The 27147-nt window shown below is 34.5% G+C and overlaps 1 protein-coding gene across 2 annotated transcripts; it reads left to right on the forward strand.

The window, feature by feature from the left end:
• The first annotated feature begins 6 nt into the window (after positions 1-6).
• Positions 7-26561, forward strand: CCNC (cyclin C). Of its 2 annotated transcripts, XM_072831974.1 has the most exons (13): positions 7-317; positions 5494-5600; positions 6701-6785; positions 6953-7022; positions 10198-10249; positions 17906-17961; positions 18856-18891; positions 19566-19657; positions 20302-20369; positions 22508-22587; positions 23760-23878; positions 24676-24770; positions 25310-26561. In XM_072831974.1, exons 1-12 carry the CDS (start codon positions 286-288, stop codon positions 24725-24727), a joined length of 849 nt encoding a protein of 282 aa, XP_072688075.1. In that variant the 5' UTR covers positions 7-285; the 3' UTR covers positions 24728-24770; positions 25310-26561. The 2 variants fall into 2 exon arrangements, with proteins under 2 accessions (XP_072688075.1, XP_072688073.1); XM_072831972.1 differs by lacking the exon at positions 24676-24770 and having other exon boundaries at positions 265-317.
• The last annotated feature ends 586 nt before the right edge of the window (positions 26562-27147 follow it).

Below are 27147 nucleotides of genomic sequence, written 5' to 3' on the forward strand. Positions count from 1 at the left end.
ACCCCCACCCCGTGCGCCCACAGGCTGGCTGCTCCCCGCCGGCTTCCTCCGCTACCGCGGGGCGGGCCGGAACTTTTATCCGTAGGAACGGGTTTACTGTGTAGAGTGTTGCCGGCCGGCGTCAAGGAGAATAGAGTGCCATCCTCTTCCTCTCCCCGTAGCCGCCGCGGAGCGGAGCCGAGCAGATCAGATCCAGGAGCGCGGTTACCGGGCGGGCTGGGTCTATGGTCGCTCCGCGGGCCGCTCCGCCGGCTGGTGCTTTTTTATCAGGGCAAGCTGTGTCCCATGGCAGGGAACTTTTGGCAGAGCTCCCATTAGTAAGTGATCTTCCGTCTTCTCTCCCGGGGTTTGTGGTTGGGAGTCGGTGAGGACCGGGCCTGCGACTCCCCTTGGCCTGGATCCCGGCCCCTGTCCCGAGCGCCGCGGGGTCTCCCGGGAGGCGGCAGCGGCCGGAAGCGGGATGCGCTTTTCTCTGGCGACTCCCCTCTCCCCGCCCCCTGGCAGCGTTTCGGGGGGTAGGTGTGGGTGGGAGGGGGGGGCGGGGGGATGTGTGAGCGGGAAAGGGCGGGGGCCAAGGAGGTTCGGTCTTTCTGGAAGGAAGGAGTTTAACTTGGGACTGTTGGATAAGCTAGGCCGGGAAGCGGGGCGGGATGGGGTGGGATGGGGTGGGATGGGGCGAGATGGGGTGGGATGGGGTGAGGTGGGGTGAGATGGGGCGAGATGGGGTGGGATGGGGTGAGATGACTGGGATGGGGTGGGGTGAGATGGGGTGGGGTGGGCGCAGGTATGGCCAGTGGGGCACAGCTCCGGACTTGAGGCCGGCTCGAGGACAGCTGCGGTTCGCTTTTGCCGGGGCTTTCTCCCGGAGTCGGCCTTGTGGTCTTTTGTCATTGACCTTCCAGCCTGAGCGGATCTGATAGCGCTCCGAGGAGACGGTGGAGACTCAGTCTTGTTTCTGCTCTCTAACCGCCTCCCGCCGTTACCTTACGCCCAGGTGGAGGTGTATGTTGGTAAGGTACAGGGCAAGCGCTCTCAAAATTTATCCATTTCATTAGTCTGTGCCTTACATTTATTTTCCAGTGACTTTTCCGTTTCATCAGTTTCTGTTTTTGTTAGTGACCACGAAAGAACTAGAATAATGTTAAAAACAAAAAAAAACAAAAAAAAAATTTTCCCGCAAATACATTTGTTTAGGGCGAAAGGTGAGTGATGGGACTCCTTGAACTTTGACTAGGCTTTTTCCACTGTACGGTTGGAAGACGAGCAGAAGCCGCTGCTATAATATTTTAGCGTAAATATATCTTAATGCCAACAGAGCATTAGTCCTTGTGATTGAAGGGGTGGTTCTGTGAAGAAGATGGATTCCTATTCATTCTGTTTTCTAGTCCTTCGTAAGAGAAGAAAAAATAAACAGTGAGTTTGGAAACCTGTTTTCAGAAAAGCGGATTTTCCTCTTGCTGTAAAGTGGTGCTGCGGAGTTGGGATTCTGTAGTAACGTTACTTCTGATCATATTCTCATTTTGCACTGTTTTTGCTCACTGTAATAACGGCTTGGGCAAAATTAAAGTACAGAGGATTTAAAGAAGAGGTAGCATTTTGATAAACTTTGAAAAAAAAGTGGAAGAATTGATAGGTAGCTAGCTGTTGATTATCAGAAGTTACAGACATTTTTCGACTTAAAAAAAAAAGACTCTGCCTGCCTTTCGATAAGTATTTTCATTATACTTTCATTTCTTGTTGGCATAGTAAGAACATTTAGCAAACGAGGGGCAAGATCTATAACATTTGTTCTTTTCACTCTTGAAATATAAAATTGTTATAATGTTAAATGTGCTTTTTTCAAAGTGTCCTTGCCTCCCAATTCAAATAGTCCTGGAGGAAGGGGCCACTGAGATCTCTTAAGAATCATGATCTACAAAAGGTTACAAGTGAAAAAGACAAGGCGATTAATTCTGGAAAAACCAACAAGAAGATTACCAAAAAAAAAAAAAAAAAAAAAAAAAAGATTTGGGTAAAAGAGGAAAACTGACACGTAATATGCTGTGTGTCATGTCTTGAAGATGAACATTTTAACATTTCTGAAGTGGGCATGACAGTTTGTTTCTCAGTAGCACATGAAATAATGGTGAATCTTACAAATGTAATCTTAAATTTCAGGAGATTTGGTATTTATAAGTGTTCTTGGTTTAACCTCCATTCTATGTGCTGTGAGAAAAAACTTAAATATTTGTGAAATTTATCTTTTTAAAAACATTGAGTGGCTGTGAGGATGAAGTTAACAATAATTCCAGAACAGAGTGAATCAATATTTTCTGGAAAGTTGAAATAAAGCAGAACACATTCTTTGACCTTACTGCAGTAAAAGTAGAAGGACACTAAATACTAGCTGGCTCACTGAATGAACTAATGAAGAGGTAAAAGAAATAAAGTACAAAATCCGTCCTGGATACTTTATTGTATCAAAGAGGAAACTGAAAATAAAGTTACATAATATCAGGTAAATAACATGATGAGATCAATGTATATCCACTTATGGGATGTAGCCAAAGCCAAAGTTATAAACTAAAATCCAGAATAACAGAAAGAATAAAAGTAAATCAAAATAGTCTACTTAAGAATATAAAGAAGAAAATAGTGAAATAAATCCTAGGGAGAAAAAAAGGAAAGACTTATCAGAGGTAACTGACAGTAACAAATTAAAAGAAAAAATAGAAAATATCAGAGCTAGTTCTTTGGGAGGGAAAATCAAAACAGTAGACTAAACTGCAGCTACTTGAATCAAGGAAAAGAGGGATGACACGAAGATACAAAATTAGGAATGAGAAAAATAAATAAACCCAAATGTACCTTTGGGTTATCTCCATGGTAATAAAGTTGAAAGCTAAAACATTTAAAAAGCTCCATACCCACGTTATTTCATGGTTATATGTTTTCCCATTTTCAAGAGGATCTGCTACTGAAATCACTTCACACAGAAAAAAAGCTTTCCAGTTCTCTTTATGAAGCTACAATAACATTGATAAAATCTAGCAAAGGTAGCACTAAGAACAGTCTCCGTTTTGAATATTGATGTAAACATCATAAAGTATTAACAAGTAGAGCCTAACATCATACTAGTAATTTAAAAAAGGCAGTGATTTTGTAGAAATATAGTCGATATTAGGAAATATGTTAATAGACAGTGAAGGCATCAGAAGACGTCTATTAAAATTCAACATCTCTTCTTGACTAAAATAGGATGCTTTCTTAACATGGTAAGAGCATCAAAGCATGAATGATAAGAGATATTTAATGGTGAAACATTAGGAAAATTAGAGTGCCTGCTTAACATTGTTCTGAATTGCTACTCAATATAATTAATAGAATGAGATATAAAAAATGACAAAATTGTCATCCTATACAGATAAAATTAACCAGAAAATTCAGTTAATTGACAAATTATTATAAATAATATTTAATAAAGTGACCAGGGATCCCTGGGTGGCGCAGTGGTTTGGTGCCTGCCTTTGGCCCGGGGCGCGATCCTGGAGACCCGGGATCGAATCCCACGTCAGGCTCCCGGTGCATGGAGCCTGCTTCTCCCTCTGCCTGTGTCTCTGCCTCTCTCTCTCTCACTGTGTGCCTATCATAAATAAATAAAAAAAATTAAAAAATAAAAAATAAAATGACCAGTTACAAAATGTAAAAAGTGGAAAGCTTTCTTTTAAATGAATGATGGAAACATAAAATACAATAACAGTGGGAAATATGAAATACACAATAAACTAAAGAAATGTGCGGGATCTATAGGAAGAAAATTTTTAAATTATGTAGTAGTAAAGATTTTAATAAATGGAGTTTGAATTCTAGTGTTGTAAAGATAGCATTTCTCCCTATATTGATGTGTAAATTTAATGCAATCCCAAACAATTTTGAATGAGTTTCCTTTTTTGGGACTTAACATACTTCTAAAGTTCAAGCCTTAGAATAATAAATGTAATAGAATATGTAGAAATTTTCTAAAGAATAGTAAGCAGCAAGGAGGGTATTTTCCATACCAGATTTCATTAATTTAATTTTTTTTCAATAATTTAATTTTATGTTTTAAAATAGCGTGGCATAGAAATAAGAAAAATTGAAAGAAAAAAGCCTTAAGTGATTGGAAAATGTAGGTGATTTTTTTTTTTTTTAAGTCATTTTGTGTCAGGGAAGGCCTTCCCATTTGTGACAAGCATAACATCAAAGTACAATATGGGTTGGTGTTAAGTGTTCATATTTCTGTATTACAAATTAAATATTAAGAGATCATGAACTTGGGAAATGTTTTCAGTGTATTTGACAAATGATTTACTAACCATAATTTGCAAATTACATGAGAAGAATCTTTTAATCATGAAAAAGACCATCCCATTAGAAAAACTGTTGTTAGAATTACAGTGTACAAAAGAAGAACTGTATTTAGCCAATAAGGCCTGGAAAAATGTTTAACCTCAGAAGTAAACTAAAAAACAAAATCCCCTAAAACAGTAAGATACTACTTTGCCTTTAAGTTGTACAGTATTTAAAAGATTAACCGTAACCCATAGGGGGTTTAAGTATTTTAAAACACTCTCATGTACTGTTAATAGGAATGGAAATTGGTATGATGTATGGAATACAAACTGAATATGTAAAAGTTATCAGCAAAACCAACCAATCAGTTCTATTTCTAGGAAATTATTTTAAATATATTATTAACCAAATGTACAAGGGTGAAGTACAAAGATATTCATTAAAGTCTTATTTTTAATTATAAAAGATTATAAGCTACATATCTGTTAATAGGAATTAACTAAATAAATAATCCATCCATAATGATGTGCAGCGATTTAAAGAGATGCTGAATAACAAATTTGTTGACATGGAAAGACTTCCAGTACATACTGAGTGACAAAGGCAAGTTGCAGAGTGGTTTTTTGGGTCATTTCAATTTCATATCTGGTTAAAAATAGTAGACTTAACTAGGCAAGTGGAGGCTATTAGTGTAATAAATTATGAAGCAGCTTTTAACATGATTGGAATTTGTGAAGTCGAAAAATTAAATACTGTAGTTACTCATGAACAACTAAGAAAAGATACTTCAAATCTAAGGTATCCTCATTTAGTGCCAAATAACTATACTATTATTTTATGTATCACTAGGAAAAAAATAAACGTGCTGCCAATTAAAAGCCTAAGGCATCACTGACTGTAAGATCTTTCTTGATATCAGAGTCTTAAAACCAATGCAAAAACAGTGTAAGGTAGTGAGAAAGAGAATGAAAAAGGCAAAATTAGAGTGGAATTTTTTCAGAGCATATTTACATTCATTAGTGAGATGATTCTCAGTTTCAAGAAATGTAGAAAATCCTGTCTTCAGAGTTTACTTCTGGCATTTTGTATTTCTTAGAATGTTCACAACTTGTTCAGTCTTAGAATGTTTTTTGTGACTTAGTTGATTTTCTGTAACGTGTCTTAACATCTTTGTTCTTGTAGTTTGCAATGGATTTTGGATAAACAAGATCTGTTGAAGGAACGCCAGAAGGATTTAAAGTTTCTCTCAGAAGAAGAGTATTGGAAATTACAAATATTTTTTACAAATGGTAAAAAAAATAAATAACTGAAATGGTATAGTTGTTTACCTCTGAATTAAAACTTTTGTATAGTGGGATCCCTGGGTGGCGCAGCGGTTTGGTGCCTGCCTTTGGCCCAGGGCGCGATCCTGGAGACCCGGGATTGAATCCCACATCCGGCTCCCGGAGCCTGGAGCCTGCTTCTCCCTCTGCCTGTGTCTCTGCCTCTCTCTCTCTCTCTCTCTCTCTGTGTGACTTATCATGAATAAATAAACAAAATCTTTAAAAAAAAAAAAAAAACTTTTGTATAGTAATCTATGGTGAGCTGTTTTAGTCCCTACTTAACATTTTTATTTATACATGTATTCTTTTCATAACTTATATTTATCTTTCTAAGTGATATAAAGTCTGTTGTGAATCTTACATGTCAGGGACACTCAAGACAGTTTGAAAGTGTCATTAATCTCTCTAAACCTTTATAATATGTTATTAAGTCTAATTTAAGATTGGCTAAAGCAAGTATTTTGAGGATAAATGGATTCTTTGGGTTGACCTCCTATGTTGGTCATTTTTATCTTACAAGTTTGCTTTGGAGGGAAGGGGGTTTAGACTCAGAAGATCCTTGCTCTGCCATGTAGCTTTGTTACCTGATCTTTCTAAAACCAGTTCACTTTTCTGCATACCCGCCTTTCTATTATTTTGAGAATTCATTATGGACTTTTTAATAAACTTTATAAAGTGGTAGTTGAGGTGAATTTGATAGCTGTCTAACATTTTACTTTTGCTTTTATTCTAAAGATAATATGAAAAAAAAAAAAGAAAAACACTGAAAATACTTAGAAGATAGAGGGAAATACCTATCATTCAATCTTCTTAATATAAGAATAGTGTTTGCTTTGGGGACAGTTTCTATTTTTTATTGTTGTTTATGCATACTTATATTCTTTTAACAGATTTGCAAATCCTAGTCCTAACCCAGTGTGATCCAAGTAGAGCTTTAAACCATATGTAGGTTTTTCTCTTTGTTAAAAATTAATATAGTTATGATTTACCACATGAAAGTTATTGTTCAATGTTAATATCATAATGATAACAAAAGAACATTTAAAACTTTATTATTTTTCTTTTAGTTATTCAGGCATTAGGTGAACATCTTAAATTAAGACAACAAGTTATTGCCACTGCTACGGTCTATTTCAAGAGATTCTATGCCAGGTAGGACTTTTATTTTGAGATTATGTTACGCCTGTTTGAAACACTTAACGTAATGTTGATGAACCTTAGTATAAATAAATGAATCATGTGCTTGCATTGAGTTATCTTGGTTTTTCTGAATGTTTTCTATATGAATGACATTTAACTTTGTTTTCATCATATTTTAGGTATTCTCTGAAAAGTATAGATCCTGTATTAATGGCTCCTACATGTGTGTTTTTGGCATCCAAAGTAGAGGTATGAAATAGTTTTCTGTTCTTCATTGAAGTATACACAATGCACATTGGTTAATCTGCCCTAGTTTTCATATTACCTGTATAAAAATAATGACAGATGGAGATTTTTTTTATGCAAAGTATTGAAATTCATACAAAATCAAAGATATACGTCTTTATACATTCATTTAACAAACACTTATGTAGCATTTACTTAGTAAATTTGTAAATACTACTTATGTAAATGTAAGTGCTATTCTAAGTCCTTTTAAACTATAACTGACTCATAATATCCTTATAACAAACAATGGGGTGTATGCTAGTAATATCTTCATTCCATAAAGGAGGAAACTGAGTTACATAGAGAGTAAGAAACTTGCCTAAATTCATAGAGCTGGTAAGTGGCAGAGCCAGTATTTTGAACCCTGGGAGTCTGGCTACTAATTGCATGCTTTTAACTGCTTTGTTCTAGGTTCTCTAAGACATTTACTGTTTGGCACTAAGTAGTATTCCATAAGTGCCACAGCTTCTTTACTATAACCTGTATTATAGTACCTCCTCCCATGTGCCTCCTTCTCACCATATGCTTCCTATGTCTTACTGTCTTCCCTCCCTGCCACCTGATAATGGCTGCCTTCCAAACCATAGAGAAAGCAGGAGGGGAAGCAAGGATGAGTGTGGCTCTAGTCATATAGATTCCAATGAGGAATTATTAGGGCAGTGAGGGTAGAGAAATTAAGTGAGGGAAAGGGAAGAGAGATGGGAACTTGAAGCTGAGACCCAATCTCTGCTCACTTTATTTTCTTTTTCGGTAATTTTGAGAGAGCACAGCTAAAATCCAGACAGTAATAGGATATATAGACTGATTTTCATCATAATATTTGCATTCTTAATGTTATGAAACCTTTGTATTATGTTTCTTAGATGTCTTTAGAATCATAATTGTATTCTTGAAAAATAAATGTAATTTAGACCTAGTAGGTTTATAATTCCTTTTGGCACTCAATTTTTATTTAGTTTTGCTCTAGTCATTATTTAGGATTATTTAAGGCATGTTTTCCAAATATTACCTAAAGTAATGAGAGTTGACTCTATTAGGAAATAATATTAAGACAGACTTTCTAGAGGTTTATGATTTTCTAATTACAAGTTGTATTTTAAAGGGAGAGAACCAGCCCTGTTGTTGTTACTAAGTTCTTTAGTGGGAAAAGAAAGTGTTTATAAAAGGTCATATTATGGGGTGGTTTTTCCAAATATTACCATGTCATTTGATGTATTATGAAGCACAACCAGTATGGAAAATCTAGACAAAATCTTTTATTTTTATTTTTTAGACAAAATCTTTTAATAAATTTCTACTCTAGAAAATTAACTTGGGTATTTTAATTTGTTTAGTTTGTTAAATATCTTTTGTTATATGATTTAGTGAGTGAAAGTTTTCACTTTAAGAATTTTGGATAAAGGGAAGCCCGGGTGGCTCAGCGGTTTAGCGCCACCTTCTGCCCAGGGCATGATCTTGGAGTCCCAGGATTGGGATCAAGTCCCACTTCAGGCTCCCTGAATGGAACCTGCTTCTCCTTCTGCCTGTGTCTCTACCTCTGTCTTTCTGTGTGTCTCTCATGAATAAATAAAATCTTAAAAAAAAAAAAAGAATTTTGGATAAAGAATAATTCCTGGGGGTGTATGCTAGTAATATCTTCATTTCTATTTATTTCAATAAATAAATGATATCTTTTTTAAAAAAAAAGAATAATTCCTGGATCTGGTTGCCTGGCTGGCTCAGTTGGTAAAGCATATGACTCTTGATCTCGGGGTCATGAATTTGAGCCCCACATTGGGTGTCCAGATTACTTTAAAAGAAAGAATTATTCCTGGAAAAAAGAGTATCCCTTCATATTTGGTTATAGCGTTATTTTTAAAATTTTAACTGTGACCAAATCTTTCTGTGTTTTGTCAAGTTGTATGGGAATTATGTAGAAATGACTTTTAAGATGTCTGAGGCATCTACTTTTTAGTTTCAGTTACTGTGGTTTCAGGTTTATTTATTTATTTTAAAAGATTTTATTTATTTATTCATGAGAGACAGAGAGAGGGGCAGAGACATAGGAGCCCCGCAAGGAGCCCGATGCCAGACTTGATCCTGGGACCTGGGGATCATGCCCTGAAGGCATGATGCTCAACGACTGAGCCACCCAGGCGTCCTGGTTAGTTAATCATATTAAATGAGACAATGTATATGAGGAAATGGGACCTGACAGAAGTCCTGGGACACCTGGGTGGCTCAGTTGGTTAAGTGTTGAACTCCTGATTTCGGCTCAGGTCAGGATCTCAGAGTTGTGGTATAGAGCCCTGCGTTGGGCTCACACTCATCACAGAGTCTGCTTAAGATTCTGTCCCTCTTCTTCGGCCCTTCCCCCCCACCCTCTATCCCCACTCACACTCTCAAAAAAGGAAAAAAAAAAACCTTGCTTTATGATAAGGCTGAAATTATTAAAAAAAAAAAAATTGTATTATGGAGTGCCAGGGTGGCTCAGTCAGTTAAGCATTGGACTCTTGATCTCCGCTTAGGTCTTGGTCTCAGCATTGAGTTTAAGCCCCATGTTCAGCTGGGTGTACATGGAGCCTACTTTAAAAAAAAAAAAAAAAAAGAGAGAAAAGTCTTATACTGTATCATTCTATTATTCTATCATTCTTGTCTTCTTCTTTCAAATAGAATAATAGATTCTGTGGTCTTTGGAATTCTTTTGGTGATAGTATAAGTTTATCTTTTGAGATTCAACTGCTTTATTACTAAATAGCATAAAGTACCTATTTGTTAGTCGAGGTTCAGTTGAATAGGAAGCATACTTAATATTTTTCTTGCCATTAAGTGTAGAATCTAAAAAAACTTTTTGGAAACTAATTGGAGTGCAGGAAACTGGCACTGTTACTTTAGGGCTTGGTTTCTAATTTGGTACCTCTCAATGTTAAATGACAAAACTATTTAAATATTTGTCCTATTGCAGCAATTATAAGGGAAAAAAAAGTAACATGTTTAGAGAGTTAAGTACCTTATGTCTCAAATAGGTAGACGATGAATAACAGACTACAAACATGGTGGGGGGCAAAGGAAATACTTTGTTTTGAATAGATCCCAGATACCTCTAGGTTCATTGGCTTACCATGTACCTGAATCTCATTCACTTTTATTTCTCTAGGAATTTGGAGTAGTCTCAAATACAAGATTGATTTCTGCTGCTACTTCTGTATGTAAGTGTAAAAGGATACTACTTTAAGGATATAATTCTTTAAAAAAGTGCCACAGGACCTTAATGCTTTTCAGTTTATGAGACCTGTGAAAGATTGGTTGGGTTTATTAAATCTCTTGTGGTCATATTTATGGCTAGTGTATTTGGCTAAAAATAAAGTTAAAATACAAAAATTTAAAAGACCACTTAGAGAATTATGTCCAGGACATTATTTTTAATACTAAAAATGGATAGTAACTATTGTCCAAAAACATCAGCTCAGTGGCTCTTAATTTTAACTAATAAAAGTAAAGAAAAAACTTATTTCCCAGTTTTATTTATATTTTATTGCTTCATAATGACTAAGCCATTGTGTCATTCTTTTGGGTAAACTGTTTCTTTAGTAATTGTGTATGTATTTGATGGTAATTATGTATTTTGCCTTCATATTGAAAAACATGGTACAGGAAAAAAAAATGCTGACTATAGTAGTGAGCCACAGTTCTAAGCAGCAGCCGTATAGCCTTGAGCAAATAGCTTTACCTCTTGGCTTTAGTTTTTTTTTCTAAAAAGGTGGGGTTTAGTTGTCTCTGAGTCATGTCATTAAAGGAAATAACAATATAGACTAGTGATTATAAAATATTGTATACAAGGTATTAACATTATGCTATGCTCCATCTTCATGAGTTAAGAACAAAGGTAGCACCTAACAAAAGATGAAAAATAATGTAGTTTTTGTTTTGTTTTGTTTTGTTTTTTTAATTTATGTGATCTTACATAGAAGAGGCAGAAGGATTTTTGGTTTTAGGTTTGTGCAGCAGACTAAATTTTCATATTTTGGGGTCATTCCATTTTCTGAAAAGAGTGTAGTCTTTTCCATGCCATATTTTACTCTTTTAAGGATAGCAGAGTAGTAATCACTTTTGCCATAGAATTTTATATAGCAGATGTATCACATTGATAAGTATTGAATTGCCCTCTGTAAAATTGAGTTATTAAAAATTCAAAAACAACTGGAAGGAAATCCAGAATGTTAGCAGTGCTTATCTGTAAGTAATGGATTTTAGGTGCCTTATTTTCTTCTTAATGGCATTTTTTTGTTTTCCAGATTTTTTAGAAGTTGTATATTTTTTAAAATGTAAAATACTGGGGTGCCTGGGTGGCTCGGTTAAGCATCTACCTCGATTACAGCTCAGGTCATGATCTTGGGGTCCTGAGATCAAGCCTTGCATCACTCTGCACTAAGTGTGTAGCCTGCTCAAGATTCTCTCTTTCTCTCCATCTACTCCTCCCCACAATTCATGCATGTGCACTCTCTCTCCCTGCCTTTCTCAAAAAAAAAAAAAAAAATATAGATAGATAGATAGATAGATAGATAGATAGATACCTGTTCCTAAGGTTTATTTCTCATGCAGAACTGTAAAGGTATATTTGTAACAGTATTTGGTTACTAATGAATAGGAAATTATCATAGTAGAATATTTTTGTTTATTTGATAAATTTTAGTTTATTATATAGGCCCATATACCTTAGATTTCAAATTTCAGCCCTCTTGCTTTCTGTGTGGCAAATTGAGCAAAATACAACCTCTCTGTGTCTCACTTTCCTCATCTGCAAGACGAGGATTGATAATATCTATTTCAAGGCTTGTTTTGAGGATCAAAGGAGTTAATATCAGTAAAACTCTGAACAATATTTTGCTTGGCATTTTAGTTTGCTAGGCCTGCCATACAAAGTGTTAAGAGACTGAGTGATTTAAACTACAATTATTTTCTCACAGTCTGGAAGCTGAAGTCCCGGATCAAGGTGTTAATAAATTAGTTTCTCCTGAGCCCTCTCTTCCTGGTTTGCAGATGGCCACCTTTTTTGCTGTGTTCTTACATGGCCCTTTCTCTATGGGTGTGCACCCTTAACGTTTCTTACTCTTTTAAGGACACCAGTCCTATAGAATTTGTGCCCACCCCTATGACCACATTTAACCATAAGTATCTCTTAATCACCTATCTCCCAATCAGTCACATTGGCGTTAGGTCTTCAACATCGGAATTTGGCAGGGGCAGAGAGCACAATTCAGTCCATAATACTCAGTAGACTTCAGTGCCTACTCATTAGCATCAATAACAGTGTTATTTTATCATCACTAGAAACACCACATTGGTTGCAGTGGTAGATACAAGATAAATACAAGGAATTTAAGGACAAGAACATAAGACATGCATATACAAAATTAATACAAAAGAAAAAATAAGAGGCATAGAGAATTAGAGACTGCAGCGAATATTTGAGTGGTAAAAGATTATGTTAGATGAATCTGGAAAGGCTTAAATAGAATTTGGTAAAGAAAGATAGACATTGACCCTGGGGAAATGTAAGGGAAAGAAAGATAGTCTAGGAATATCAAATAGTGTGGTCAAAAATAGAGAAAACTAATGAGTTACATTCAGTGAATGGTCAGTAAAGAAATTGCTGGGAAAAGCTCTACCTGACTAAGGCCAGGTAATAGGGGGCCTTCAGTGAAGAACATGAAATTTGTTCTGTTAACAATCATGGTACCTTTGAAGGCTTTATTTCTTAACATGAGGATGATGCCAGAATTGTGCATTAGGAAGGTAAGTCTGGCAGAATAATGTAAGCTAAATTGGAGGAGAATGTGAGTTGAAGGTAGACAGATTTTCAAGTTTTTCACATGCTACAGCACTGATGAACCTTGGGACACCTGGCTTGCAGTTGGTAGAGTATATGACTCTTGATCTCAAGGTTGTAAGTTCGAACCCCATTTAGAGTGCAGAGATTACTTAAAAATGAAATCTCAAAAAACAAAACAAAACATGGATGAACCTTGAGTACATTTGGGTAAGTAAAATAGGCTAGTCACAAAAAGAAGTACTATATGATTCCATTTAATAGTGTGAATAATCAAATTAATAGAATAGAGGCTGTTAGGGGCTGGAGGGAGGGGGGAAATGGGGAATTATTGAATGAGTACAGAGTTTCAGTTTTGCAAGATGAAAGTTCAGGGGATTGATTGTGGTGATGGTTGCACAACTGTGAAGGTACTTAATACTGAACTGCATACTTAAAAATGGGTAAAGATGATAAAGTTTATATAATGTGTATTTTACCACAATTTAAAAACTACCCAAAAGAATCCTTCTGAAATACTTAAAAAACTGCAAACTGTAGTCAGTGCCATCACCACGGGGTGCTGTGAGAAATTAAAACCTAACAAGTTTAAAGTAGAAAAATACTATTTTGAAGTTACTGAAGTGACCCAGGTGAGTACTATTGAAGGCTTAAAATGATGTTTTTGGCCCCCGGCAAGGAGAACAAGCAAGCTAGATTTGCATTATAGAGTCAGCAGGACTTTTGAAAAGCAAAGATTTAAGAAAGTCAGAAATGGTTTTTGAGGTGTTTTGCCTGGGTATTGGGAAGGTGAAGGTGGTACAGAAGAGATAAGTGGGTTTTCAGAAAGAGTTGAATTTAGTCTTGGACGTTCTAAGTGTAGAACCTCTTAGAAATGTGAGACCAATGACAGAAATTTGAACTTGATAAATTTTAAGAGAAAGAGTTGCCTGGTGTCTTTGTGCTGCTTTGAAGATAAGTACCAAAGGAAAAAAACCAGACCTTTGGGTTTGTGATCTTTGAGAGAGAATGTCGCCGTCATTAGACATTATGGGGTAGGAGTTGAAGCGAGATGGCCAAGAACTAAGAAATGAGTAGGTGCTGAGAAAAGGAGAATTTAACTATATTACAAATATATGAAATAATTTCAGTAAAGTCGGTAAGGGGAGTTGCTGACCTAAGTAACTTTGGGAAGAGGTACATTTGTAAGACTAAAGGCAAAAGGAACTGGATGTAAGCACTATACTCTAGTTGAGAGATTTGATACTTAATGTGGGTACAAGTTAACAATTCGGGTACTGTTTATACTTGTATCTGAAATTGAATAATTCCAGTAAATAGATACATCCAAGGTAAATGGATGGCAGATGTTGAGAGCCAGGTTTCTCACAGTTGGAATGGAATATACAAATAAGAGGAGACCAGAAAGATCCATGCAATGATTGATTAGATTTAGAGGGAGTCTATAATGACATCCCAGTAGTAATGAATTCTCTTAGGGCCTAGATCTTTGTTTCTAATACCATTCTCCAATTAAAAACGAAACAAAACAAAACTAGGTCTCCTTGGAGAAATGACTGGGACAGGAACTATACAAGACAGACCTGGAGCATTAATGCCAATAAATAAGGAAGTGCTCAAAAAAAAAAAAAAATCCACAAAACAAAACACCTACCTTAATGGGGATATGTCAAAGGGACAAATAATTCAACTGAAAGGGCTCAATGACTAAAGATAGAAGAATTTGTATAATAACAATAACAAAAAGTAATAATGGATTGTAACCCAAAGTATAAAAAAAAAAAATCCATGAGTCTATACTGATGTAAATAATTTATTGAATTAATGGGGGGAGAAGAGATAAGTCTCTAATACATAAGAATTTAATATAATTTGGGGATCCCTGGGTGGCACAGCGGTTTAGCGCCTGCCTTTGGCCCAGGGCGCGATCCTGGAGACCTGGGATCGAGTCCCACGTCGGGCTCCCGGTGCATGGAGCCTGCTTCTCCCTCTGCCTGTGTCTCTACCTCTCTCTCTCTCTCTCTGTGACTATCATAAATAAAAATAAAAATAAAATTAAAAAAAAAGAATTTAATATAATTTATGTAGCTAACTACACCTTCAAAGAGGAAAAGCATAAATTTCCACTTCTTAGGTGTTGGTTGTGCATAATGACTTCCTTCTAATGTGTATTTTATGAAAAGGGAAGGGGAAAATAACCTCAGAGTAGAGAAACCCAACAAACACTACCTCAACCAAGTGATTGAGGTCATTTTCAACAGTAATAAATCACTAGTAGCGTGTAGCTCTCATCCGATATGATGAGATGACACTTTACTTCTCTCATCCTTCCTTCCAAAATCCCACAGCCCCAATCTAAACATTAAATAAACATCAAACAAATTCCAGTAGAGGGTCAAACAACAAAATTTTACTTGAAAAAGAAAGTAACAGTACTCTCAAACTGCCAAGGTCATCAAAACATGGAAAGTCTGGAAAAATGTCACAGCCAAGTAGAATCTAAAGGAGACATGACAAGTAAATGTAGAGTGGTCTCCTGGATGAGAGCCTGAAACAGAGAAAGGACATTAGGAAAAAACTAAGGAGATAGTCCATAGTTTATGGATTATGGACTTTAATTAATGATAATGTATTTATATTGGTTCGTTAATTAAACAATGTACCATACTAATATCAGATGTTAATAACAAAGGAAATCAGATGGGAGGTTATTTCAGTCTCTTCCAGCTGCTCTAACAAAATACCTTAGACTAAGTGGCTTAAATAATAGGCATTTATTTCTCACAGTTCTGGAAGCTGGGAAGTCCAAGATCAAACAAAGTGTCTGCCTTGATCAGTTCCATGATTGGCCATTTGTTTCCTGGCAAGCTTGCCTTCTCATTGTACTCTCATGGCAGAGAGAGATTGTTCTTCCTCTTATAAAGACACTAATCCTGTCATGGGGACCCCACCCTCATGACCCCATCTAAACCTAATTAACTCCATAAATCTGGAGGTGGCTCAAAATTCTATCACAGGGTGATTACAGCTTCAATATATGAATTTGGGGGGACACAAAATTCAGCCCATAACAGGAGTATATAGGAGCTCTCTGTATTACCTTTTCAGTTCTATAAATTTAAAAATGTTCTAAAAAATAGTCTACTTTTAAAAAGCAGAGGAATATAATTTGGTAGAAGTTTTATGTGTTTTTGTTTTTAAGAGAAATTTGAGCATTTAATAAGTGATGGGACAGATTTATTGGAGGAGGAATGGTTAAGGGTACAAAAAGAAAAGTACAGGCTGTCAGTTGAGCAGATGAAAAACAAATACACACGTGGTAGAGGTAGCAATAGAGAATGAGAATATACAAATAAGAAAGAAGCAATCTCATTCTAATTTTCCTCACAAATTAGAAAAGAATTAGAAGATGATAGAAAATCAAAATGCAGAGCAATTTTATCATGGAATAGAAGAAAGGCTAACAGTATCAGGTAAATCTTAACGTTAGGTGTCAAGGTCTCAGTTGGATGTAGATTTGTTTTATGTACAGAGATGTTACTTTGTTGATTAATCATTTAAGTACCTATTTTGCTTGTATACTTTTTTTTAAATTTTTAAAAATATTTTATTTACTTATTCATAAGAGACACACAGAGAGAGGTAGAGACATAGTCAGAGGGAGAAGCAGGCCCCATGCAGGGAGCCCAATGTGGGACTTGAGCCCAGAACCAGGGGATCACGCCCTGAGCTGGAGAGAGACACCCAACCACTGAGCCACCCAGGCGTTCCTACTTGTATACTTTATATCTTGTTTACATCAGAAGGATGTGTAAAACTCAGAAACCTTAATATTAGGTATGTTTTCAAATAAAGAAGAGGAAAGCTTAAGTATAAGTTTTCTAAGTCAACTTGAAATGGCTCAGGTTTCAAATCTTGGCAGATGTTACCTATCTAAATTAGTTGTTAGATTCCTCAGTTTACAAAATAAAACTTTTTTTTTTTTTAAGATTTTATTTATTTATTCATGAGAGACACAGAGAGAGAGAGAGAGAGGCAGAGACACAGGCAGAGGGAGAAGCAGGCTCCATGCAAGGAGCCTGACATGGGACTTGATCCTGGGTCTCCAGAATCAGGCCCCTGGCTGAAGGTGGTGCTAAACCGCTGAGCCACCCAGGCTGCCCCAAAGTAAAACTTTTTGAAAATAAAGTATGTAAACTAAATGAAAAAAAATTTAAATCCTTGTGAGGTCTTAGTTTTTATAAAAATGAAAGAAACCACAGAACAGATCCTCTAGAGACTATCTGTAGTCAGTCGCTTGATGAAATGTGGCATCATAGTGATTTGAATACAGTTTTCTCAAGTAGTACTTAAATGTGTATACTTATCATTTTGAGGACATAGAGGATTGATAATCAACAGTTTTTTTCATTTGTACTTAGTGACAAAAAAGAGTAATAATTATATGTTTGTGCGTGGTGTGGAAAAGTGCTGGAGAATTTTGGATGTATGTTTATACTTTTATTAAAATGTATCTTTTGATAAGAAAGTATCTATTATAGAAAGTACAGATTAGTTAAAATCCTTAAATCTCAGATGACCACTATTAACATTCTTTGGTTGTATTATCTTTTCAATTCATATATACGTATGTATGAATACATATATAATTGGTGTTCCTTCCAAGCTAAATTACTGAAAAATAAAACCAATATCATTCTAGAGCTGGAAAGATTTTAGAGATGAAAAAAATCCAAGTGATTTTTTTTTTTTTATCCAACCCCTTTATTTTTTAAGCAGCAGAACCCTTTCTTAAGACATGAAGTATATAATTAAAGCTCTCTCTTAATTGTAATATAGTTAGGGCTTCCTGCCACTTAGTTCTTTCTACTTGCCTGAAAACAAAAAACAAAATCTGGGTCCCTAAGCATCTCTAAGAGCTCTTACTAAAAGTGATTTAGCCCTTCCTCTAATATTCTACACGGTGTTAAAGAAATTTTGGTTTAATTTACTTTTTCATTTTCTTAGTTTAAGTCATTTTTTTTGTTTTCTGCAGTAAAAACTAGATTTTCATATGCCTTTCCAAAGGAATTTCCTTATAGGATGAACCATGTAAGTATGTGTTATAAAAAAAAAAACAAACCTGTTTTCAAAGCTGTATAAGCTAGCTCCATTTTATGTTAGAATAAATTGAACAGTTTCCTATAAATGGCAGTTTTAAATACTACAAAAATATAAATTTTAATTCTAAATTAAAGCTAAATTCTAACTTTTTTTTTAAAAAAAAAGTACTTAATAGCAGTGGTTATCAAACCTGGATGCCCATCAAATCACTTTGGGAACTTTTTAATAATGTTAATACCAGAGGCTCTCCAGACCAACTAAAACAGAATTTTTAGGCTTGAGGCCTGGGGACTGGTATTTTCTAAAAGCTCCCAATACTAGTGTGCAGCTAGGACTGAGAACTACTATAATGGAACAATATGAAAACCATATTTGAAACTTTACATTAATTTAGAAGGTGAGTTTCTATTAACATTTTTAATAGACATCTCCTTTTTCTAACTTGTAAGAGATTTCTTCATCTCTGTAAATTGTATATTTTTGTTTTGTATTCAGTATTCTTTCCTTTTATTGATTTGTAATATAAGAGTAACACATAAATAGAGATAATTGCATTTTTTGCATTTGTTGAGTGGAAGGTGTATTGGAAAATCTGAAGTTTACACAGAATATTTTAAATTAAAGTAGTAATGCTTACATGAGGCTGACTTTTCTAAAAGGATTAAAATCCTTTATAATAATAATTTCATGCATTGTATGGTAGTAAAAAAGTAATTTTTATTGGGCATGTTCATTCTGATATAAACTACTGTGTATATTTTCTTGATTTAAAAATTTTTGGTAAAAATCTATGTTACATTAATGTATGAATTGTTATGTTAGACTAAGTAGACTCATCTAATTTGTTTCATGTTGACATTTGTAATCTTTTTTTTAAAACAGATATTAGAATGTGAATTCTATCTTTTAGAACTAATGGTAAGTATATTACTTCCTTATGATTAATAGAGTAAAACTTTCAACTACAGTGAAGTCAGAAATATTTAAAGAAATGATTTGTAGGGAGGTGCATTTTAAAACCATCCAAGTTATACATGATGGTGAAATCACAGTATCTAGTAGTATCATCACCTATATCCTCTCACAAGCCTGTAAAATAATTATATATCCCACTTAGGATGGGAAAATTTTTCTGTTCTATAGTAACTATGGTAAAAGGATTACAAGCAAACCAGTCAGGACATTAAGCCACTGTAAATTATTTGCACAATTTGTGTATGTGTGTGGTGTTATTTAAAGATAGATTATGTCTTTGGCAGAATTCTGCTCCTCCAGTTGGGAATTATGGATTTATAGGCTAATAAGAGGTTTCAGTGTGTTGCAGATGTGACACTTTGAGTCTCTAAGGGAATGGATGCTGACTGACTGCCAACCGATTTACCAAGGTATATTCCAGAGAGAGCACTGCCTTCACTATTATAGTAGAGTTTAGGGCTGCCATACTGCTTGCTTAAGAGAATAAGAGGGAAGCAAGCATGACTTAGAGAAATACATTTTGAAATACACAATTATAAATCAGTTGGGTAATGATAAGTTTTTGTGTTGTAATAAATCTGTTTTTATACAATACACATTTTTTAAACTGTTTCTAGGATTGTTGCTTGATAGTGTATCATCCTTATAGACCTTTGCTCCAGTATGTGCAGGACATGGGCCAAGAAGACATGTTGCTTCCCCTTGCATGGTAATTAGAACAGAAGTTATTCATAGTGTAACATATTATTAGCTAGGAAGGTTGACAACTGAATATCAAGTTTAGTATTTTTAAAGTAATTAAACTAGTGCCCCAAGATATTGTATGTTGAGCGAAATATCTGCTCGTTGAATTTTAATTAACTATATTTATAAATGCTAAATTGGTAAGGATTCTTATTTAGTATTTCCATTAAAATTTGATTCTTATAAAAAACATTGTTTACATAAAAATTAAGACAGGTTTTCAAATAGAATGCTTTGTATTGGTATTTAATATACATATTGTATAATTTCTGGTTTCCTCTGATTTTCTAATTTTTGAAAAATTGGAAAAATCATTATATTGTAATTTACTGTAAGGTTTTAAGTTTTAAAATCTATTTAGCAAAAAAATAAAAAATTAAATTAAAATCTATTTAGCTGTAATTTTATCCATTAAAAAATGCTTATTCATTGTCATTTTCATGTATCCATCTTTTTTTCTTGATGTTTTCACCTTTATATCTATGCTTCAATAATATTAAAAGAAATAAATATGTACAAAGATGGGAACTCTGGCCCTCTCTGGAGGGAGATGTACAATCATATAAGGTGGTTCTGATTTCAGTAATAATATGATTTACATTTCTATAGGAGGATAGTGAATGATACCTACAGAACGGATCTTTGCCTACTGTATCCTCCTTTCATGATAGCTTTAGGTAGGTAAGCATGGTATTTCTTTATTAGTTAAATTGTTATAAGCTTATTTAGGTCATCCCAAAAGAAATTTCACCCTATTATACTCTATGTTCTTACATTTCATGAAATAATAGACTAATCCTTGCATGTGAACTTTTAATAATATGCAACTTTCAGAGGTCAGAGTTATTGCCCCTTTCACTCCCCTCTCTTGTTAAGTTTGTGTTTTAAATCATTTAAAATCATTTTGACCAGTGTTTGAATAGAACATTTTTGTTTAGGAGAAAAAGTTCAGAATTAAGCCTGTTAATATTACTTGTAAATTATATAGAATAACTGGGCCTGTCATTTATTTCCTGAGCCCATTTCAGTCCTCAGAGGTTCAGTAAAGGAGTCTCTGTAGTCAGTGCCTTGCTGGAGGGAGAAGTTAGCTCCCAATTTATTTATCTGTGGAAGGCAGTGTAATGGGTTAGTTAGAACATAGTCTTTGGAGTCAGATAATCCTAGGTTTAAACTTTGCTTTCTTTACAGTTATGGGAAAAGTATTTAACCTTTCTGAGTTTGTTTCCTTAATTGCAAAATGTTAGGGATACTACATACAGAACTGTTGCAAATATTAAATGAGATATCTTCTAGAACACCAGTAATGCCTGCCATATATTAAGCACTTACTAGTTTCTTTTTTCTTTTTCCTATTGATTTCCAAGATTTTGTCATCTTGATTTTCCCTCTATTCTTTTACCATTCAGTTTCTGGATAAAATACACAACTTCTTTTAACCTGTACATACCATTCTCTGCTTACATTCTCACCTTTTTTTAAGACTTGTATCAGATATCACCTCTTTAGTAATAACCCTCCCTGTGCCCAAACTTCCTATATCACCTCAGTCTGGGTTTAGGATGTCTTTTTTTGTTTCTAATTTACTCTGTGTTTTCCTTGTTATGACATTTCCCACTATATTTTAATTACCTGTTAATTTCAGTTCTTTGGCATTTCAGTCCCATCAGGGCCTACACCCTACTTTACAGCTTCATTTAACTTGGGGCAACTAGTATGTCAGTTCACATTTGAGTCACTGTTTGCTTAGAATGTCATCCTCAACAAAATCGTATGGTTAACTAAACCAGGGTAATATAACTTATGAAGCTGGTGTGAGTTCAGGGTAGCCAAGCTGCTTATTGGAGTTATATCAGGCAAAATTATGATGTAGATTGTTTTCTTTGGGCTCCTTTAATGTTAGTTTATAGTGTGTGTAATGTGTATATAGTTGACCCTTGAACAACATGGATTTGAATTGTGCAGGCCTTGTACTTACAGCCAGGTTTTTTTTTATAGTATTGTACATGTATTTTCTCTTCCTTATGCTTGTCTTAATAACATTTTTCCTCTAGCTTCCTTTATTATAAGAGTAAGGAATATAATAGATACTCAAAATATGTGTTAATCTGCTATTTAGTCAGGCTTCCAGTCAAGAGTAGATTATTAGTAAAGTTTTTGGAGAGTCAAGTTACCTGCAGATTTTTTTTAACTGCAGAGGGGTTGGCACCCCTAAGATTCATATTGTTCAGAGGTCAACTGTAATTATATTGTCTATAGGGCATTACATTTTTTTCTAAGCTCCATTTGATTGTAACACTGAATTCATTACTGGGGTGCCCAGTATTTGCCTGACTTGCTCATGTGCTGGTAACTTTAAATAGGCACACACTGCTTATAATTGAAATATCAAAATATAATCAGTTGTTGAAATTTATCAGAATATTATGGCGCTGTGTGTGTGTGTGTGTGTGTGTGTGTGTCAGACTGACTCCTGGATGTATTCTGACCACTCCTTTGTTCAGGGATCATTTCCCTGCTCTAGTTTCCTTATTGAATTTTTTCCTAACATGCCCTGAATCTCAGAGCAACTGTACTATCACTGGTACACAGTGAGCAGCTGGAGATGTCAAGAACCTTAATATAGTCTAGTAATTTTTTCTGTATTACATTAAATTGATGGGATAGTTATTGGTAACCATTAACTAAATCTATGTAATTTTTAAAAAGAATATTGGAAAATGCACGTGAAAATTTTAAGTGAATATCTTTAGTTCTAAGTCCCTGCATTCCATATTTGTGGTTAAACATGGGCCTTTTTCTCTCATTTTCTTTCTAGCTTGTCTACATGTAGCTTGTGTTGTTCAGCAGAAAGATGCCAGACAGTGGTTTGCTGAGCTTTCTGTGGATATGGAGAAGGTATTCTTTAAAATTCTCTTAGTTGAGGGGCGCCTGGGTGGCTCATTTGGTTAAGTGTCTCACTCTTGATTTTGGCTCCAGTCATGATCTCAAGGTTGTGAGATCGAGCCCTATTTCAGGCTCTGCACTGCGTGTGGAGCCTGCTTAAGATTCTCTCTCCCTCTTCCCCTTCCCTTTCTTGCGCTTTGTCTCTAAAACAAAAATTAAAACATTTAAAAAATAAATTAATAAAATAAAAATAAAATTCCCTTGGTTGAATATAAACTTTGACATTTTAAAGTTAATATGATATTTACTTAACATGAGTCTAAAATCCTATGATGTTCACCAGGCTAAGATTTTTGGTAAAAAATACTAAGAAACAAGTTTGGTAAGAAGAGTTGATGTTGACTATTTAGGTGATATTTCTCTTTTGGGTTTAGGTTTAAACAGAATGGTAAACTTGGTTTGCTTAATTGCAAAGCTGCCTCTAATTTCCAGGATTATTTTAAAAGCTACTTAGAGACCATTAAATACTACTCTAAATTGTTGTAACACAGCCTGTCTCCTGACAAAATGGGTTTTGCCCTTTTTTCTACCTTTTCTCCTGAAATGTTGATAGCATTAGAATCAATCCAGTGTGAGGTCTACTCAGATGAGAAAGAGGGCTAATTTATAAACTGGATCTGACAGATTTATAGCTGCCAATTTTTGAGCACCTTAACTTGTGTAGAGCAGTTAACAGAGAAATAAAACAATGTCTTTCATGTACCAACTCCCATTGAATTGTCTGACCCAATCGGTATTAGAAGAGTGTACTCTGAAAAAAAAAAAAAAAAAGAGTGTACTCTGTAGTGGCATACATACATGAAGGAATATCTTCATGATTTAGACCTCTGTTCCCAGTATCTCACATTTTTTGGTTCAAGATATCAGCAGATAGAAGAAAACTAACTGCAGAGATGGATAAGGATGGACAAGGTATACCTATTAAAAGATGAGAGGGTAGAAGGAGAAGCCTACAGAGCAGTGCGGTAAAAATACTGCTTTCAAGTTTAACAAGATTGCCTAATTTAACTTGAATACTTAAGGACAGAGACTATCTTTTCACTCTTTTCTGAGGATGTCTGTTTTTTACATACTAAATGTTGCTTGATATTGCCATTGAGAACTTTTCAAATATTTACTTCTAGATTTTGGAAATAATCAGGGTTATTTTAAAACTGTATGAGCAGTGGAAGAATTTTGATGAGCGAAAAGAGATGGCAACTATTCTTAGTAAGATGCCGAAACCAAAACCTCCTCCAAACAGGTACTTTGTAGATTTTAATTATTGATTACATTTAATTATATCTTTCATGTACATTATATTTTATCATAGATTATTTTGTATTATTTTCATGACATTTCTTCCAAACTTCATGATTTATGTGACTTTTTAAAAAAATCTGACATGATAGATTGACAGTGTCTCTTTTTAAAAAAATACATTAATTTGATCATTTGTTAACTTTTCCTGATGTAATGGCAGGTCTCTTACAGGTATCCCTCAACATATGGCTATATACTGTACATTAATTTAAACAGAACAGAATTAGGCTAGTTCATCTGAAATTCAAAGATAAAGAATTGTGTAGTATCTCCTGTCCATTTGACTCTGTGACCCTGCCCCCCAATGGCTATTATCCTGTTTTATACATTTCAATAGCAGGTTTCAAAAACTTAGGTGATCAATCTGATATTATAAATAAGAAATTCTGGCTTTTAAATGACCTGAAGATCCATGGCACATAGTAACATAATTTTGCTAACTATGAATCACTTGTGCTAAAAGGGTTTTCTTTGGTAGTTTTTTATACGATCTTTTCATTTAGTTCAGTGGTTTTCAGCTCTCACTATATCGGATCATTTGGAGTAGGAAAAACTGTCAGAAGGGAAACAAAGAAATGCTATCCATCTTAATGATAAAAAAAACTAAGTTATATAATATTAGGATAGATTTGTAGTCTAGTAAGTTCTTGCTGTTTGGAAAGAATTAATATTTGACTTCTACAAGGAGCTGTTTAAGGCAGTCATTCAAACAGCTACCTTTGGATGCATTTTTTGCAGAAATTCCCTGAGTGATTCTCCACTAGTGGCAGGGCCTGAAGCTGCAAGATGATGATGGACAAGATAAGGCAATAATCCTATTGCCACAGTTACTGGTATTTTCAGTTTTAGTTAATTTTATTTTAAGTATTCGGCATTTTTCAGGAAATTGCCATTTTTCTTTCTGACTTATAGTTTGTTGTATTTATGTGTGATTTTATTATGTCTTTGGACAGTAATTTTTTGGAAAGAACACTTCTTGATTATCACATTTAGTAGATATAAGATTTTATATGTAAGATTTAATTTTACAGGAAATTTGTTCAAAAGAAGTTCTTATCTCTATGTTGAGTGATACCTGTAATGACAATGAAATCCCATACCCTTATTTAAATTTTTTGAGTGTATATGGACACTAACTTCCAGAATGCTTGTTATGTGTGAGGGCACCAAGTTACATAAGAATAAAAATATAAAACCAAATGTTAGTCTTCTGTATTTTAATTTTCCATATCTGTGTCTTACAATCAGGAATGCTTTTGTTTTGTAGAGTTGTACCACAGAGTAACTAACTTTAAAAATTAGTTGGCTTATCAGGGTGTTAAAAATGAGTCTTTTAATTGGTATAAAATCTCTTTCTTCCCCACTTGAACAGTGAAGGAGAGCAGGGTCCAAATGGAAGTCAGAACTCTAGCTACAGCCAATCTTAAAACATTCCGAAGAATTCCATAGTGGACCAGTTGGAAATAAACCATTGGACAGATTTCAGTTATGTCTTCAATGGAACACAAATGAAAATGAATAGCTTGTTTCTGTCAAGCATATTGGGAAGTGATTTTATTTTTGCAAAATAAGTTTTTCTTTACCTAATTTGATTCTAGTACATAATTGATTAAAATTGATTATAATTGATTATAAAAGCTTGGAAAGGTTCTAAGGGGACCTACAGACAGACTTACATAGACATTTCAAAATTAATAGCTTTTGATTAGTATACTTTTTCTTAATTTGGATAATAGAAATTGTAGCTTTTTATTAAGCCAAGAAACATGAAGCATAATTTGTTTAAAATTCTCTTTGGTCATTGAAGGACCAAAAAAGGACATAAAAAGTCAAATATATGAGGGTTTTTTTCCCTCCTTAAGTTAAACTTTAAAACTGTATTTAAGGAATCAAATCTTACAAAATCCTGGAAGATTTTGGTAATGATGTTGATAATTTCAGGGAAATTAATCAAGTACCTATTGATTTAAAAGTGTATTTTATTCAATAGTTTTAGTATCTTGCCATGGAAGATACTAGCCCAGCCTAGCAGAAAAGTGCAATATGTATAGCATACTTTGACATTTTAAAAGTTATATTAATTCCGTAACCATTTTGAAGTGCTGGGCAAACTTTAAAAAAAAAAAAATCCTACATGATGTTCTTGCATTTGATTCACAGTTAATCAGGCATTTTGAAAGCTAATTGGATAAAATACCATAATATGGTTGAAATTTGGTAACATTTTAATGTTAATTTTTACTCTACTGTGAAAAGTTTTTTATATGACATCACACCCTAGTTTATTTTTGTGTCTTAGTGTGGATTTACAAATTTACTACAGGTATCCTGAGCCAGGAACACAATCAGGTTTCAGGCCAGTTTGATACTGGCTATTCTTAATTCTCATGAGTGTAGGACTTTGAACTAAATGTTATGTCAGTGGGACTGTGCTGTCTGTGGAACTTAAAATAATCATTTTCTTCAGATTTGAAGGAGAGTGATAAAATTTGGAGTCATAGGATATTGATGTACAACTTAAGGATTAAATTTTTTTATAAATCAATTGTGAACAATGGATTATTAAATTAAATGTTGACTTCCTAGTATAAAACTTCAAGAATAAAAGTAAAGTTCTCCAGCTATATTGACTAGTGTCTTGAATTTATCTTTTTGAATCTGCCTTTTGATTTCTGAGTCCTTCCTCCTTTGGATCAGTATTAATGTCTTCTATAGTTTGTCAAGTTGGGTAATTTCAAATGGCTTATAAACAGACTTTAGAGTTCTCCTTCCTTGTGGAGAGGATTAGATAAATTGAGAGATTATGTGTAAAGTCAATACCAATGATAAATATAGGTTTTGTAGGCTTATGGGCAGGATAAGAAATGAGGAAAAAAGCTCTCCTCGGGTCTGAAAGGATTAAGGTTCGGTTTGGGTTGGAAGAGCAGACTGATTATATATCACAATCATTGACTTGACCCTAATTTTTCATTTGAGCCCTCTTTTATTCTTTTAAAATTTTTATTTTGAAAAGCAATACATATGACTTGGTGTTTTGTTTTCAAATTTTTATTATAGAAAAATTTAAAACAACATATACAAGAGTAAATAAAATAGTGTGATGAACTCCATGTTTCGTTACCCAGTTTCAACAATGATTAATTCGTGGCCAATTTCATTTCATTAAACTCACATTTGCTTCCCATAAAATGGATATTTTGAAACAAATCC

The sequence above is a fragment of the Canis lupus genome, chromosome 7 (assembly GCF_048164855.1).
Source record: "Canis lupus baileyi chromosome 7, mCanLup2.hap1, whole genome shotgun sequence".
In the NCBI taxonomy this organism is placed as follows: domain Eukaryota; kingdom Metazoa; phylum Chordata; class Mammalia; order Carnivora; family Canidae; genus Canis; species Canis lupus.